This window comes from Crinia signifera, chromosome 5 (assembly GCF_055691185.1).
Source record: "Crinia signifera chromosome 5, ASM5569118v1, whole genome shotgun sequence".
Taxonomy (NCBI): domain Eukaryota; kingdom Metazoa; phylum Chordata; class Amphibia; order Anura; family Myobatrachidae; genus Crinia; species Crinia signifera.
Window position 1 is genome coordinate 192879879 of NC_139221.1, and position 17305 is coordinate 192897183.

General features: G+C 45.9%; 1 protein-coding gene across 3 annotated transcripts in view; it reads right to left on the reverse strand.

Moving 5' to 3' along the window:
* MARCHF6 (membrane associated ring-CH-type finger 6) overlaps nucleotides 1-17305 on the reverse strand; it is a 492210-nt gene that overhangs the window by 397961 nt on the left and 76944 nt on the right. For all 3 annotated transcript variants that reach the window (XM_083188363.1, XM_083188362.1, XM_083188364.1), the window contains exon 4: nucleotides 3643-3786. In XM_083188363.1, the coding sequence (XP_083044489.1) occupies nucleotides 3643-3786 (144 nt within the window). The remainder of the gene's footprint in view (nucleotides 1-3642; nucleotides 3787-17305) is intronic.

Consider the following 17305-nt stretch of genomic DNA (forward strand, 5'->3'; position numbering starts at 1 on the left):
AAACCCACGTGAAGAAAAATTGCCCCCACAACCGGTGGCTCCTGTGCAGCTGCCGTTTGACCACCTTGCCTGTGTTACCAGCCGACTATTTGCCAGGAGTCTCCTCTCCGGTTACTAAGTCGGCCCCTAATTCACACCGTGGGGCTATGGTTAGGGTTAAGGCATAGGGTAACCTTATGGCATTGGTGTCAAACGGGAGTGCCAGGTGGGTTGTATACGGGAGCTAAAAAACAGATCACTTCTGCTTTCCAGTCCAGCCCGATGGGTCCCCTGATGCTTTTCAGTATTGCAGGGATAACCTCTCAGACTGAGTGGATGAGAGAGTGATGAAAGGTGATTGCCAGTAGCAGAGTGTCAGACCACCTATCAACCGGACTTCTGCTTTCAGGGATCTGTCAAGACATCGAATCCATGATGAGAGAGTCCTAGGTTGTCAGGTGTATGTCTGACGGAGTGGTGTTTGTATAGATTTAAAGCTAGAAATTGCCCAGTATCTGACCAAAGCAGTTGAATTATCAATTACCCTTTGAGTCTGTGCGGATCCAAAACCCTTCTCGGCAATCCCTAGATCCCAACCAAAATACTGGATACAGAGGTTTACCACATAATTTAATAGGTAGAGGTATATATGGAACAATGTCAGACCTCCTCCCACTCCCGTGTCCAAGACTTCTCTCGCGCTGCCCCCCTGCACTGGAACAACCTCCAGCCACCAATCAGGCTTTCTGATTCCCTTACCTCCTTCAAGCGCTCCCTCAAAACCCATTTTTTTCGACTAGCCTATCCCTCCTCCTAACCTCTTTTGATCCTCCTATCCTGCCTCCGTTCCTACTTATCCTATTGTTTTTCGTTCGTCCACCCACCTATTTTTAGTATGTTAACTCTTATGAGTAGGGTCCTCCTTCCTCACGTACTCACCCTACCTCTTTACCTCACCTGTGCTCCTGTCCTGTTCTTCCCTTCCTCTACTTCATCTTCAGTCTCCTCGACAATTTTGACACCTACTTCTGAACTGATGCTGATTTTAGTTCTACCAGCTATACCCCTATTCATACTGTATTTTTCAACACACCCTGTACGTTACCTTGTAATTTGTTTGCTATGTACGGCGCTGCGGACACTTTGCGGCACCTTATAAATAAACGTACTACTACTACTACCACCACCTAAAATACTGAGTATTACCAAAATCAAAAGGAGGACTGGAGCTTCCAGATCTGGAACATTATCAAATAGCATCCCTTTTAAATCAGATAAGCGACTGGACCAAGGTGGAAAACCCTACACCTGGTATAAGACTGGAAGAAAATTTTATAGGAGAGATTCCCCTAAAAGATATAATTTGGTTACCAACTCAACATAGGGGACTGTTAGACTCAACATTAAGACCAACTAGAGATACATTGAAGGCATGGGAAAGCTGTATTAAAAGACAAGGAATTTCTCAGGCTCCTATCCTGTATGTATCACTAGATGCAGTGATGAAAATAATTCCGAATATAAACCTGAATAATTGGAAAGATAAGGGGATTAAAATGTTAAAGGATATATGTACCGATTGAGACCTATTATCCTTTACCCAAATTAAAGAAAGATTTAATATAAACCCAGGAGACTATTTTTTTAAATATCTGCATATCTGCAAATCAGACACTGGTTAAAATCCTTTCTACATGAATTAGTTACAACGGAAGTTCTAAAAAAAGAAATATTAGCCCAAATAAACCTAACTATGAAAAGAGGGGTAATAGCACAGTGGTATAAGATAATAAAATAAGAAATTATTATAGATAGAACGGTACTTGTGTATTTTCACGGCACCAGCTTACGCTACGCACAGCGCCAGCTTACCTTACGTTTGAAGCTACTCTAATAGCATAGCAGGCTAAGCTGCGTTATAAGCGTAGCCCAATGGCTGCCTTACTTGTGTGTAAGCTGCGTTATCAGCATAGGCTGGCACCGTGAAACTAAACAAAGTAACTACCGTGCTGTTGCCAGTAACAGCATCTCTGTCCCCAGCGTCCCTTGGAAGCCTAGTCAGCGCCTCTCTCACACCAGCAGCGCCAGCATGATCCCCTCTCTTTGTGTGAGTGTGGATCATGCTGCCGCCGGCGGAGAGGCGCTACATCTGTTTGACACGCAGGAGCGTCTCAGACAATCCATTAATGATACGCTCCTGCGTCTGAGTATCTATTGTTGATATCTATGATATGGTAGGTGTGAATGTGTTCCTGAATCCCCCATACTATCTACGGCAGCCCGAAGCATGGCAAGCGCAGCACGCCTGCGTTACGCGTCCTCCCGACCTTTTCATACCCCCACTATCCACGTTGGCGTGGAGGTGTTTCTACATAGTGTGGCGAGCGCAGCGAGCCACCGAGCCCGAAGCGTGGTGAGCACCGCGAGGGAACGCAGATTACATGTAAGGTCATCTGCGTCCGCTGTCCACACTATATAAAATCAACTCCACACCGACGTGGATAGTGGGGGTATGAAAAGGTCGGGATGACGCGCAAAGTGTCCGCTCGCCACGCTTCGGGCTGCCATGGATAGTGGGGGTGTTTCAGGAACACATTCACACCTGCCATATCATACATCTCAACAATAGATACTCAGACGCAGGAGCGTATCATTAATGGAGCGTCTGAGACGCTCCTGCGTGGCAAACAGATGGAGAGCCTCTCAGCCGGCACCAGCAGGATCCCCTCTCCGCCAAAGAGAGACAAAAAGACAGAAAGTTCTGCATTGGTGAGGTCTTTAATCAAGACACGGATTTTATATAGATGATGTCCTCATCTGACCTGCCGTATAGTGAACTTAGACGTAAATATTGCCCACTCCCAAAAATAGTGGTCACGGGGCGAATAAAGTGGAAGGTTCACCACAAGGCACAGACACGATACCAAGGCTCCAGCAATGCATTTAAGCCTGCAGCCCCCTTCACGGGACCCCACTTTTCTGCAGGTCCTAGCACTATCGCTCAATATGGCTACAATACACATAGCTATGTGTATTGTAGCCATATTGAGCGATAGTGCTAGGACCTGCAGAAAAGTGGGGTCCCGTGAAGGGGGCTGCAGGCTTAAATGCATTGATCAATTCATGAACCAAATCTCCACTATTTATTATCAGTTAATTTAGTGTGTGCAGAGCCCCTACAATGTCTGTTTAAAAAATGTGGTCACAAGCCATAGGGCACCCCAAAACTAGGAAAGGTGAGTGCCGATGTTGTATGTATGTATGTATGTATGTATGTATGTATGTATGTATGTATGTATGTATGTATGTATATATATATATATATATATATATATATATATATATATATAATATACGCAACAGGAGTGGAGTAGCAACAGGAGGGGAGAAGGGAGCTACCACTGGGTGGGGTTCCCCAAAAAGTGATGAGCCAGTGGTGCACAGCTGCAGGCACCACTGGCGCACTCCTGTATATTGGTAGAATGCCTGGAAAATTTCCGGGCATACCACTCAAAAGGGTTAGACCTGGCTGGAAACATTACCTACACATTGGTGAAAACCACATTATAATCAGTTCAGAGGTTTCAAAGATTATCATAACCAAAACAACCAGACATTAATTTAGAAGATGTATAGATAAAGTTGTAGAAAACAGATACTTACATGCTGTAAGGGGTACCACTCCCAACCATGCAAATGCCACTAGAGTGTAGTGAAACCAGTATCTAATAGCAGTTCCAATACTTGTTATTAGTCCGGCACAGATGTCCTGGATTGGAAGCCGTGAAGGCATGTCTGGGGAATAAACTTTAAAAGAAACAAATAAAATCAATAGACAAGCATTAAACTTATTTACAGGAAGACAGAATTATAAATCTCTCTCTCATATTTGGCCAGATCTTTAACTCTGTGACTGTGTGTATAACGCTGGATGGAGTCATGAGCGGAGTTATAGAGTGACAGATCGAGCAGCCTATCAAATAGCAAGAGAAGGAGACACCCATGTGATGATCACACACACACACACACACACTGCTGTATCCACAGTAACTACATACAGTAGCATACATGTCACTGCCCAAGTGATAATCAAACAGAGAATAGATGACCGGGAACATGCTGGAGGAGAGGTGCTGACACAGGTGAGGGACAGCCAGCTGCTGGGATCAGTGTGTAGTTCTGTACTACAAATCATTCCATTCCCCACCACAATGATGTTAGAGACTACAACTCCTTGCATGCTGTGCAGTAAAGGACGGCCTCTGATTGGCCGGATGCAGCTTGCCTATGGACTATGCATGTGAGAGAGGAAGCTCAGCTGCAGCACTGTCCCCTGGTATGCAGCAGCAGCAGCAGCTATGAAGAGGGCTGAGCATTATCCCAAATGATGCCCAATACTGAGCAGTGTAGCCTCATCCTGCTCTGTGCCTCCTCTTCTGCTGCCTGTAATGTACCCTAGCACTACTGATATATATATGCACCTTAGCACTACTGATTTATATAAATATATATTCCCCACCCCACCCACACAAACCCCTAACCACCTTCCCCATCCATAGCCCCCTTGCACCCAACACTCAGCCACGCAATAAATGCGTTCACAGGTTAAGGGGGTGCATCCCCTCACGATGGTGTGAAGAGTGAATGAATCACCTAGGTGTTTATGTATACATATGTTTTGTTACAACTAGCATATTTATATATTTTTTTACATGTATGGAATTGAAATATTATTGCATAACTGAAAACCTTAAACGATAGGATTGGAAAGACTATTAAATTTAAACACCTGAGGGAATGGAACCATCGGTTCCTTACATCGAGGTGACCAGCTCAGAAAGACACATGTTACTCTAATCTGTAGACCGAGGCACATCAAACCTGAGGGCAATAAACAGTCAAGGAACGTATCTAAAAAGCCCAGCATCCTGCCAAAGCATCCAACTATTGAGAAAGTCACGTGAGCGTGACAAAATGCGTTTAGGAAACTTTGAGGAGCACCTTGGACTGTGCCATCACCCGTGCAGTGAACACAATTACTTTTTACCCCCACCCACGGACATTGCCACCGAGCCCAGGGTACAATTGCCTTAACAGCCACCACCGCACTAATTTAAAGTCCAGCGGGCCATCACAGCAATACCAATCACAAAACTGCCTGTTTATCCACCAATGAGGGACCACACCTGTGGCTGATAACATCTGCTGACTGTGCATCGTCACCCACAGGACTGCCCACAACAGGTGCCGGAGTCCTGTACTTACCCGCTCGATTGTTGAGAACAGAAAAAAGGAGATTTGTTTTCCATCTGGCAACTTGCCTTACATTCACCATCCCATTTGGGAATACTGGGTAAAGGAGGCGATTTCCCATTCGTTAACATCCAGTAGGCTACTCAGTACGCAAAAAACGGTGCCATCCTCCAAGTAGGAGATCCCCTAAGAGGTCACCCTTGGACAGATAGAGCACTCCCGAATATTTACTTTAATATCTTCCATTGACAGGAAACCAACACAGGTGAGCTCACCTCAAAATATATATAAAATTTGTTCCTCTTTTTTCCACCTCTTTCTCCTGCAAGACTGGGGATGCCCAGCAGAGCAGCAGTCTAAACTAAAGGTGACAATACGGATTTTCAAGCAGGGACTAATACATCAATTAGCTTAAAAGCGTTTTTTAATTAAGAATACTGGTCTATTATGTTTACCTGTTTGGTACTTGTGTATTATCCCAGCGCCCACGATATTAAGTCGCATGCCATACACCCGATGCGATTTTAAATTGTATAAGCCCCGTATATGATTTAAAATTGTATAAGCACCCTAATGGGGGCTTACAATGTTAAATGCACCATCACTATGAACGCCAACCCGAAGCGTGGCGAGCGCTGCGAGCCCGCGAGGGTCGGCGGTACACGTCCTCTGACCTTTTCATACCCCCACTATCCACGTCGGCGTGGAATTAATTTTATATAGTGTGGCGAGCCACAAGCGTGGCGAGCCCCGCGAGGGGACGCGTATTACTTTACATGTATTCTGCGTGCGCTCGCCATGCTTCGGGCTCGGTGGCGCGCTGCGCTCGCCACACTATATAAAATCAACTCCACGCCGACGTGGATAGTGGGGGAATGAAAAGGTTGGAGGACTTGTTATAGGGGGCACTTTTAACATTGAAAAACCCATTAGGGTGCTTATACAATTTTAAATCGCATACCATTGTATATGCGATACAATGGCATACAATGCGATGGTATACAATTTAAAATTGTATACCATCGCCTGCCATCTCCTAACATTGCATCGCATACCATCGTATGCCTAATGGTCTGCGATGCGATGGGCGCCGTGCTAGTACACAAGTACCAACTGTTTAAATGCATATATTGTTTTATACCTTTGATTCATTCTTAGTAAAATAAATTTTAATATAAATCTGATTTGCATGAATCATTAATTGCTGCTGTCATACTACCAATTATAAACATCACAGTAAACTAGAATTTATACACCACACCTTGTATCTCGCGTCCCCAAGCGCAATTTAATTTCTGTTTCCATACATCCCATGGTTAAGCTGTGTCACTAGGACGGATGAATAAGAAAGCTTAATTTCTACGGTTTTGGTTTAATCGGCTCAGAAGAACAGGGTTCAAATGGAAGGGAAGATGTTTAGCTACCAGAGGATATGAATACTAAGTTTCTGAGACCACTCTGTGCTCGAGTCTGGCCTGCTATTAACAGTACAGTGACTGTATGCTTTCTCTATACCCATGGAACCTGTTTATTTAACACACAGTACTGTACAGTAGTAAAGTAGTTCTTGCGCTACAGTATAGTGTATTTCAATGAAGACTTCATGCACACACAATGGTGATTTTTTCACTATAGTATTTTAATGGACATCTCAAACCCAGATCTCCAAGCATGGAGAGCAGCACACTTATCCACTGACCTATGACAACTGGTGATAGTGACCCATGTTGATGTGACAATGGAAGGAGTGATCCGTTGCTATCAGTTATGCTTATGATGGATTGGCTACGGGATGATTGCTGTAATATGTAGTTTACTAAATTTATTAAAATGATTTGCCTACAAGCCCAAGCCTAATACACTGTTGCTTAAAAACGTTTGTTTGCATGTGTATACTGTATGTTATTTATTTAAGGGAACTTGGGCACACACATTTACATTCATTTGCATCTGAATAAACATTTTATTTAAAGTATTAGTTATATATATATATATATTAAGAAGCAAAGAACGGAGTGTAAAGATGCTTTGCTCACTAAGATTAAAGTTGTAGAACCCTCATAAAACCAGTAAGCACAGTCCTGACTCACTAGCCTGCTGAACGAGGGTACCCGTAGGGCCTTCCGCTGCGGTCATCATAAATATACCAGGCAAGAGCCCTTAGATCTCAACGATTTCTAACCTATATACCCAAGCTTAAAGATGCAGATGGCACTTCCCATACTACTGACCCAGCAATAGCCAAGATTTTCCACACATACTACACCAAGTTATCCGGATGGTGTAATGGTTACCATTACTGCCTCACAGCACTGTTCGTTTCCCACCATGGCTGTATGGAGTTTGTATATTCTCCCCGTGCTTGCGTAGGATTCCTCTGGGTTCTCCAGTTTCCTCCCACAATCCAAAAATATACTGGTAAACTAATTGGCTCCCAACAAATTAACCCTTGAATATCTGTGTGTGCATGTTTATGTGATAAGAAATATAGATTTTAAGCTCCACTGAGCAAGGATTGATGTGAATGTTCAAATATTCTCTGTAAAGAGCTGCAGAATATGTGTGCACTATGTATTATTAACAGTTTCTTATATAGCGCACACATATTCTTCAGCACTTTACAGAGAACATTCACATCAGTCCCTGCCCCAGTGGAGCTTACAATCTATATTACCTACCACATGTACATGCACACACATTCATTCTAGGGTTTATTTTTTTTTGTTGGAAGCCAATTAGCCTACCAGTATATTTTTGGATTGTAGGAGGAAATCGGAAAACCTGGAGGAAACCCACGCAAGCACAGGGAGAATATACAAACTCCGCACAGCTAGGGCCATGGTGGGAATCGAACCATTGACCAGAGCTGGGAGGCAGTAATGCTAACCATTATATCATCTGTGATGCCCTATATAAGAAACAATAAATAAATAGGGTTAGATTAATTGGGATGCCCCATTTGCAGAGACTCCAGATCCGTCCACCAGATCAATGAGCTCCTTGTCTCCTGAGACAGCAACAGCGTTTCCTGTTTCACGCCTTTCGGGTTACCTGACCAACAGGCCAGAATGTTCCACAGAAAGGGCCTTGAGTGAAACCTCGCATACTGGAGGAAAGTTGCTACTATTTTGCCCAACAGTTTTAAAAACTCTGCCAAATTGTTGGATTCGGCGATTGGAGAGTCGACCGCACCAACCAGTGAATGTCTATTGCCTTGGACTGTGTAAGGAAAACATGATGAAGATGTGTGTCCAAGATCACACCCAACAACTGAAGTTTCTGAGTGGGTGTTAGGTGAGACTTTGGAAGATTCAACATCCACCCCTGATCTCTAAAAACTGTATTGCCATCGCAAGAAGTTCCTGCAATTTTTCCTGCTGATTCAGCCTTGAACAAGAGGTCGTCCGAGTAAGGAATAATCACAATCCCTTTTAGCCTGAGAGCTGCTGCCATGACAGCCATCACTTTGTGAAAACTCTTGGAGCTGTTGCTAACCCGAAAGGTAGAGCCTGTAACGCAGTAAAGATTGATGTTCACTGACTATAAGCACATGTAAATAAGTGTCCTGGATGTCCACTGACGCTAGAAACTCTCCAGGTTCTATGCTTAAGAGCACAGACCTCAGAGAATCCATCCTGAAGTGGTCCACCCACAAATGTAGGTTTAAAGACTTCAGATTTAGAACCATCTGGTTTAGGGACTAAGAAAATAAAATAATATAATCCCTTCTTTCTTTCCTGCTGAGACACCGGGTTCACCACACACTTCTTGAGAAGCGACGTGCCGCCCCAAGAGGGCTTTCCGCCATAGGATTGTAGGAAGAAACTCTTTGCGGGAAACACCCCAGTTGATTCCATCTATCCCGAAACAGGATGCGATGCAGGAGGCGACCCCCCCACTCTTACTCCAAAACGGGGAGTCTCCGCCCCGTCATGCTGAGGACTTATCCTCACATTTGGAAGGGTGTTTCTTTGCAAAGGTCCTGAAATGTGATCTGGGAGCCTTTCCTATGCTAGAGGGAAACTTTCCTCTACCAGTTGGTCCGAAAGGACTGCCTAAAAGCTCCAACCTAGACACTGGATGCTTAGATGTGACAGAAAGAAAAGAGCTCTTTCCCCCTGTGGTCTGTATAATAGTGGAATAGAGTACCGCTCCAAAAACAGTTTCTCCCTAAAAAAGACAGAGCCTCTAGAGACTTCTTAGATTCACTGTCAGCTTCCCAAGCTTTAAGTCCAAGAGCTCTCCTGGCTGTCACGGAGGTAGCTGGCACCCTTTGACGCCATCTTGGCGCCTTCTTCCCCAGCTACACAAAAAGTACTCCGCAACTCACTTTAACATTTCAGTCAAAGCAAAAGCTACTGTGTCAGACTGAAGCTGAGTACACCAGGCATCGGCCCACTTTATAATGGCCTTAGAAACCCAAGCAGATGTATTAATAGGGCGTAAGGTAAAACCTACCCCTTCACACAGCCGTAAGACAGCCTTCAATCTTTTTGTCTACGGGGTCCTAAAAAGCAGCACCCCCTTGTACAGGTACAGCAGTGAATTAGACAACCTGACCACAAGCTCCTCCACCAGAGGGGTCTTTTCCCCCAATTTTTCGTGCTCCTCTGGCATGGGATACATGTTTATAAACCTTTAGGGCATGAGAAGCCTTTTATCAAGCTTCATGCTTCCCCAAGTAAAGCTAACATGCCCTCATCCGAGAGGAAGGTAACTGTATCCTGTGCCGTCTCTTAAATACTCTGCGCTGGCACTTTTATCCTCATCTGAGAGATTCAAAGCCTGCTTAACTGCTAGAATTAAATCCTCAATGCCAGGGAAAGGAGACTTTCTTCACTCTGGTCCCAAAAAGGTGTCCTAAGGACACACACACACCTCATCATCGGAATTTTACTAAGTCATCTTTCTGCCTATTCAAAGCCTGTGCTAAGGCAATCATAGACCTCCCCAGGACAGCTGATCATGCAGGTACAGGCTGCTCAGTCCTCTGGGCTTGAGCCCCACTGGGCACAGACTCACATGAGGGGCACAAATCTCCCTCATCCATCTTTTTAACTGTTAATTAATACTAAAAAATCTGCAGATAATTAACGTGGTAGGCATCCCCTCCCCATGAGCAGCAGCATAATACCTTTCAGTCATGATTAGACAGTGCACAATGTCAGGCATTAGCTCAGAATAATGAACAGAGTACTTATCTGTCTGCACTGCTGCAATGGATCCTCAGTGATCACCAGGGAAGGCGATGCCCAAGAGAGACTTCCACTCAGTTCTGCAGTGTAATACATACTTCAGCTCCGCAGTGTGTTGAGAAAAAGGCCCCAGAACAGAGTGTAGGAAGAGACCCATTCTCTGCTTCAGCGAGGAGGGAAGCCTGTTGGCGCCCTTTCCTTCATCTGCCACTCCTAAGTGTCTCTCCTCACCTCCAGTGTCTCCCCTCAGAATGGGACCACTTGGAAGTGTCCAGCTACGCTGGACTCCTGTAATAGGCTTCACCTCCATTTCTGGATTTCAGCCTATAAGCCCCTGAAAATGGCGGGCACCATAGCGGGGGGTCCATCCCCCACAATCCCCCCTAAGCAGGGAGCCGGTTCAGGACTCACCCCGGGGCCCAGGAAACATCTCTGTAATGGAGTTTGAAGCGCTGTGCAGAAGACGCAGCTGCATCTCTCTGCACACAGATAGCTGACAGGACGCGCTTCAGGCAGCCTCTGCTGCGCTCTCAGTGTGTATAAACTTCCTGTGGAAGTAACACACTGGAAGTCTGCACTAACTAGTGAATATTAATAAAATAAAAAACACCTAGCTACTCTACACAAAATGGCTGCAGGTAGCAGGCAGTCAGCACAGCATCCACTCCAGTGGGCACCTAAAACAAACTGAGGAATGCTGGGATGCAGAAGGGAGGAGACTGCCTCTCAAAGAAGTCAGCATAGGGGGGGGGCGTGGCCTGGATGACGAGCTGAGAAGAAGCAGGAGAACGGAGCTCCTCAGCCTCAGCCCTAAAGCTAACTTCTGGTGGCCCCCTTACTCACCTCGGGTGCCCCAGTTGCTTGTTTATATCTCCGGCGACGAGTGGGGCAGAGCTGCGGAGCCGGGGGACTCTTCACGAGCCCTTGCAGGTTGCGGCCTGCTCAGCAGAGTGAAGCCGGGGCCTAGATTACTGGTGACGCCTGCAGCGCCGCTCCAGAGGGGATCCCGCGGCCGGGGAACACTGAGCACAGCGGGAGCTCTCCCGCTAGAAGCACAGCAGCCGGCTGAAGCGAGTTGGCTGGGAAGACCTGCCCAGTACATCTACCCCACGGTGAGCCTCAGCGGCAGGGGCCTTCCCCACAGAAGCGGCAGCCATTTTAGACACGGAGACCTGAAGCTGTTGATCCCACAAGCCGCATCCTCCCTGTCACAGCCTCTGGATGGCCAAAGGTAGTAGTAATATTCTCCCCCTGTGTGAGACCCCTTGTCCCCCTCATACTACTGGGACCTGACACATTCCTGACCTGAGCCCAACCTAATATCTAGGGAGGACTGGGAGACTATGGAAGCTGTTCCCTGAGTTCCAGGTCACTAAACAGTTTGGGACTAACACTACACCCAGCATTACAGTCTCCATCATTCCACTGATACCATTTAGTATTAAAATTTAAGGATTGCTGCTTTAACCTATTCAAGCTTTGGGAATCATATCTGCTGCTCTGGTAACTCTGAAGACAAATAAACCAAATAAATAATTGCAACACCCGAATTCCTTCTAGTTGCCAGGGAAGGTAAATAACAATTACCTGAAAGATGTTATAACCTCAGGTATTTCACCTACATTATCCAAAGGAAAGGCCCGGTTGTTGACATCACGAAGCGTGGAAGCCCTCTAGCCCTCAGAGGTCTCGACACTCAGACCCGGACTCATTAACCAGCAACTACCATTCTCCTGGGGCCCATAGGCCCTATACTTATGGGCGATGGGACAAGGAGCATGTAAATGAGTCCTTTCGCTCCACCCTATGCTCATCTATATTACGACATTGTACTTTGCCTCCCTGACAGCTGCCATTGAGATGTCTACCTGACACGACTCTCTTCAAGCCCTCTCGTCAAGCCCTCACACCTTCTTTACTTTAGAGATTCTGCTGCTCTTACTAGTGGGCCGGTTCCAATGCCTTCCAAACGGAACAAAGTTTCCAAGTCTGTCTCTCAGGTCCCCTTTTCCAAACCGTCCCCAAAGAGCTCCGGCTCCAGGTCTGGGGTATCACCAGTTTTTTGCCTCGGACACCTCTCCCGATTCGTTCCCACTGGCCCTGCCTCCCCATTCCACCAATATGACAGAGCCGCCAAATCGGGCTCAGATCGCGGACGATGCTACGCTGACAGTAGGCACATTAAAGTTTCTTCTCACCCAGATTACCTCCCTCCTGTCCTGTCAGCGCTCCATAGATGACCTGGGGGAACGCACAAACACCCTTGAAACCAAAATGGGTGAAATGGTCGACTCCCATAACAATTTGATCGATTCCCATGCTGCCTTGGAGGAGGAGGTATCTGCTCTTCGAGACAAATTAGCGGACTTGGAAGACAGGTCACGCAGAAACAACCTCAAAATATGCGGCATCCCGGAGAATGTCTCTAACAGTAGCCTCCACGATTTTGTCTTGGACATCTTCAGAAAGCTGCTGCCTTCGGCTCCATCTGCTGACCTCCTACTCGACCGGATACACAGACTTCCCAAGGCCAGGAGTGCCCCTGAAGGTGTACCGAAGGATGTCCTAATGAGGGTGCACTTCTTTCATGTTAAGGAGGCGTTGTTGAAAGCTGCTAGGCCCTCGTCTGAGTCTGCAACGGCCCTGGGCTCCTTCCAGCTCTTTGGTGATCTATCACGAGTAACACTTACTAAAAGGCGCTCTCTACAGCCGATCACGTCAGCTTTAAGGAATGCGAATATTCTCTATTGCTGGGGCTTTCCAACTCGGCTTCTTATCCAACGTGATGGATCTACAATCTCTGTTTCGTCAGTAGAAGAGGGTGAGAAATTTCTATCAAAATGGAAGCTGTCGGGGTCGTCCCCTGTGGCTTTGCCTGCTGGACAGGTACAGCAGGACTGGTCGATGGTAGAGTAAAGCCTTCAGGTTGACGTGCTCCAGGCCCTGCATTGGTCTGTTTAGATGCCTGCTACTATTAATGCTGTTTAGTTAGAGTTTGGCGGACTATTCATGGGACTCCTGAGCAGGCCTGGTCCGTTCATAAACTGAAGTATTGCTTTATTTGCTAAGTGCTATTTTTTCTTCTCCAATTAGTAGTTTATGCTTCTGTTAAGCCACAGTACAGTTTAATAGATGGTAATGGTATGTCATTCCACTACCCCCCTAGTATTATGGTTGGGGAACCCTCAGATCGGTCCCCCACTGGGACTCTATTTAGAGTCGCTTTCTTTTCTTTCACTTTTTCCTTCCCTTTTTGTCTTTCTGTGTTCCTTCCTATTGTATCTTGTCTCCCCCTGCTTGCATGCCAGGTAGTCTTATTCTATGAGACTGTTTGTAATTTCATACTGATGAGAGCACTTTCTAGCGAATCTATGCCAATTTCCCTAAATATTGACAGTGGTTAACATTATTTCTATGAATGTAAAAGGTTTGAACTCGCCGCAGAAGAGGAAATTAGCGTTATCCTCCTTTTATAAACTGAAGGCCCATATTGTAGCTATCCAGGAAACACATTTCATCAAGTCAGCCCCCCCAAGATTTTGTGACAATAGATACCCGCAGTGCTTTACAGCGAATGGTCCCTCTAAGAAAGCGGGGGTGGCGATTTTAATATCTGCTGACTTCTCATTTACATTGTCACACCAACATGCCGACCCCGAGGGTAGGTTTTTGATTCTAGTTGGCAGGTTGGAGGGAGTTCAGACCACCCGGTCTCCTGCTATGCCCCTAATACAAAGCGTGACTACACCTTCTCACACTCTCACCAGTCATATTCAAGAATTGACTTAGTGTTAATTGATAAATGGACTCTGGCTTCCCTTCATAAAGCCGAGATCCTACCTTATTATGTGGTCGGACCACGCCCCGTTGCGACTGGTTTGGGATCTGGGATCATTCCGAGCCCCCCCCCCCCCCCCAGGTCCATGGAAACTGGGGAGATTAGCCCTGTCACACAGAGTCAAAGCAGGCCATTCAAGAGTCTCTTTTCTCTTATTTATCTACTAATGCACCTGAAGATACAGGGGTTTTTAATAATTGGTGCGCTTTAAAGGCAGTAGTGAGGGGGTCCGCAATTAAGGCAGCAGCTAGATTGAAGAGGTCTGAAGCAAGGATTTTTAAGGAGGCGGAGGAAAAGCTTTCCAGACTAGAGGCGGCTCATAAGGCCAATCCCTCGGATAAATCCCTCTCTAAGTCTCGGGCCCAAATTAGGGATAAGGTTAACGCTTCAACATTCCGGGAAATCCAAAAAATATAGCTAAATTGAATCAACGTTTTTATGTTTTCGGTAACAAGGCAGGCCGTCTTTTGGCTAGGAAACTAAGGGGAAAAAGGGCTAAGGCAAAGGTAAATTTATTGATTGACTCCAGCGGTGCTAGGGTGATAGATCCCTTCCAGATTGCAGACACCTTCGCGGAATACTATACCAAGCTCTATAACCTCAATACAGACCAGCACACACCTTAACCCTTGAAGGCTGACAGATGCGCTTCTCGATGGTATCAATCTGCCTGCGTTAGACGCCGAGGCCTGTCAGTCCCTGTGCACCCCATGGTCGCTAGCTGAGGTTGAATCAGCAGTTGATGGTCTGCCAAATGATAAAGCTCCTGGCCCGGATAGTTTTCCATCCAACTTCTATAAATGTTTTAAAGCAGAGTTGAGTCCAACATTAACCAGAGTCTTCAATGAAGCCGCCTCTTCTAAAAGCTTCCCAAGAGAATTACTTGAAGCTCGTAGTCACTATCCCGAAGCCTGGGAAGTCTCCCACTTCGGTTCAGAATTACTGCCCTATAGCCTTATTAAATACAGACCTGAAACTTTATGCTAAATTGATAGCTAACAGACTGGCCCCTCTGCTCCCCTCTCTAGTTGCGGCAGACCAGGTGGGGTTTGTGCCGAGAAGACAGGCCCCGGACAATACGCGTAGAGTCTTTGATGTTTTAGGAGTATGTGACTGTAGAAAGACCCCATTACTGCTATTCTCATTAGACGCTGAAAAAGCGGTCGATAGGCTACACTGGGGGTATTTAAGAGAGGTATTGCTGCATTTCGAAATCAAGGGGAGATTTTTAGATTCCATTTTTGCCTTATACTCCTGCCCTTCCGCGAGGGTGTTTGTTAATGGTTGCCTCTCGTCTAGTTTTCCTATATCCAATGGCACCAGACAGGGTTGCCCCCTGTCCCCGCTCATATTTGTGTTAGCCATGGAGCCGTTGGCTGAAAAGATTAGAACAGATAGCCTAATAAAAGGCCCAAATATAGGAGATATGACCCACAAGATATGCTTGTTTGCGGATGACGTTCTCCTCTGCCTAGTGAACCTGGAGAGCTCTCTCCCTGCACTACACAAAGTTCTGGAGGAGTATTCCTCTGTTTCATACTACAAGCTTAATAACTCCAAGACGGAGGCTCTTCCATTGAACATTCCTGTCGAGGAGGTAGCCCGCATGAAGGATAAGTATAGATACGCTTGGCAAATGAGATCAATTAAATACTTGGGAGTGTTCGTAACCAGAGACGTGCATTTGATTGAATGCAACTTTCTGCCGCTTCTCAAATCTTTTGAGAAACTGATAACGGAATGGTTCACCCACGAAATTTCGTGGTTGGGCAGACTGGCGGCCTCTAAAATGATTCTTCTTCCTAAATTAATCTAGCTCTTCCGAGCAATTCCTAGAAGACTTCCCAAGTCTTTAATGCATAAAATTAACAAGATATTCACTAAATATATTTGGAAAGGGGTTCGGCCAAGACTATCTAGAAACACAACAACGTTACCAAAGTGCCTTGGGGGAATTGGGTACCCGGATATTGAAAAATACAATTTGGCCTGCCTGTTAAGTCAGCCTAGAGACTGGTTTGAATCGAATTCCCCGAAGCCATGGGTGGTGCTGGAACATTCCCTTTCCCCGATCATACCACTAGTAGACCTATGCTGGCTCCCTGCTCGGGTTATCCCGAATAGCTTGGAGCTGGGCCTGGCTGTTAAGGCAACCCTGGATGTGTGGAGCGGGGTGATCACTGGAACTAAAGAAATGTTCCTGCCGAGCGCAGAGTTATCCCTTAACTCTATTTCCAGACTTATCCCTAATCTTCATTTGGAGTCTTGGGCCTCGGCGGGCATATCCTCCCTGTGTCATTTAGTACAAGGGGGGGTCTCTTTTGCAATTCTCCTCGCTCCAGGAGAAATACAGGTTACAAATGGTATAACTTCCTGGTATCTACAACTAAGCAGGGGAAACTGCCTGCCCAATTAAAGTGGGAACTCGACCTCAATACTTCCTTTAGCGAAGAGACTTGGGACTCTATCCTTTACTCAGGTTTTAAAATGTCCAAATGCTCGCAACATGCTGAAATGTTTTATAAACTTTGTCATAGGACGTATTTCACTCCCAAGAGAATTAAATGCCATATGACCGAATGTTTCTGATCTATGCTGGAGGAATTGAGGCGAGGTGGGCTCTATCTTCCATATCTTTTGGGAGTGCCCAATGATCCGTTCCCGGTGGATTGAAATATTTGATCTTATTAGTGTAGTAACTAGAACCAGTATCCAGTTAGACCCGGTAGTAGCGCTACTGCACCATAATGACCATCTAGTTGGGGGAGACTTGTATATTTTAAGACATATTCTAATAGCTACTAAAGCAGCTATAGGCCATCACTGGAAATCTGCGGATATACCTTCAATCAATCATATTGTTAATAAGGTCCATAACCACTTCCTCTTTGAAACTGCAAATACCATAGGATACTCTCAGTGGTGATCAATGCCATTAAATATCCTTCTGACCCAACTCAGAGCCGGGCACTCAACTCTGTTGCGTCACTTCCGCCCTCAATACCAGCTCCTTCCCTACCCCTGTGATTTCCACCCAGCC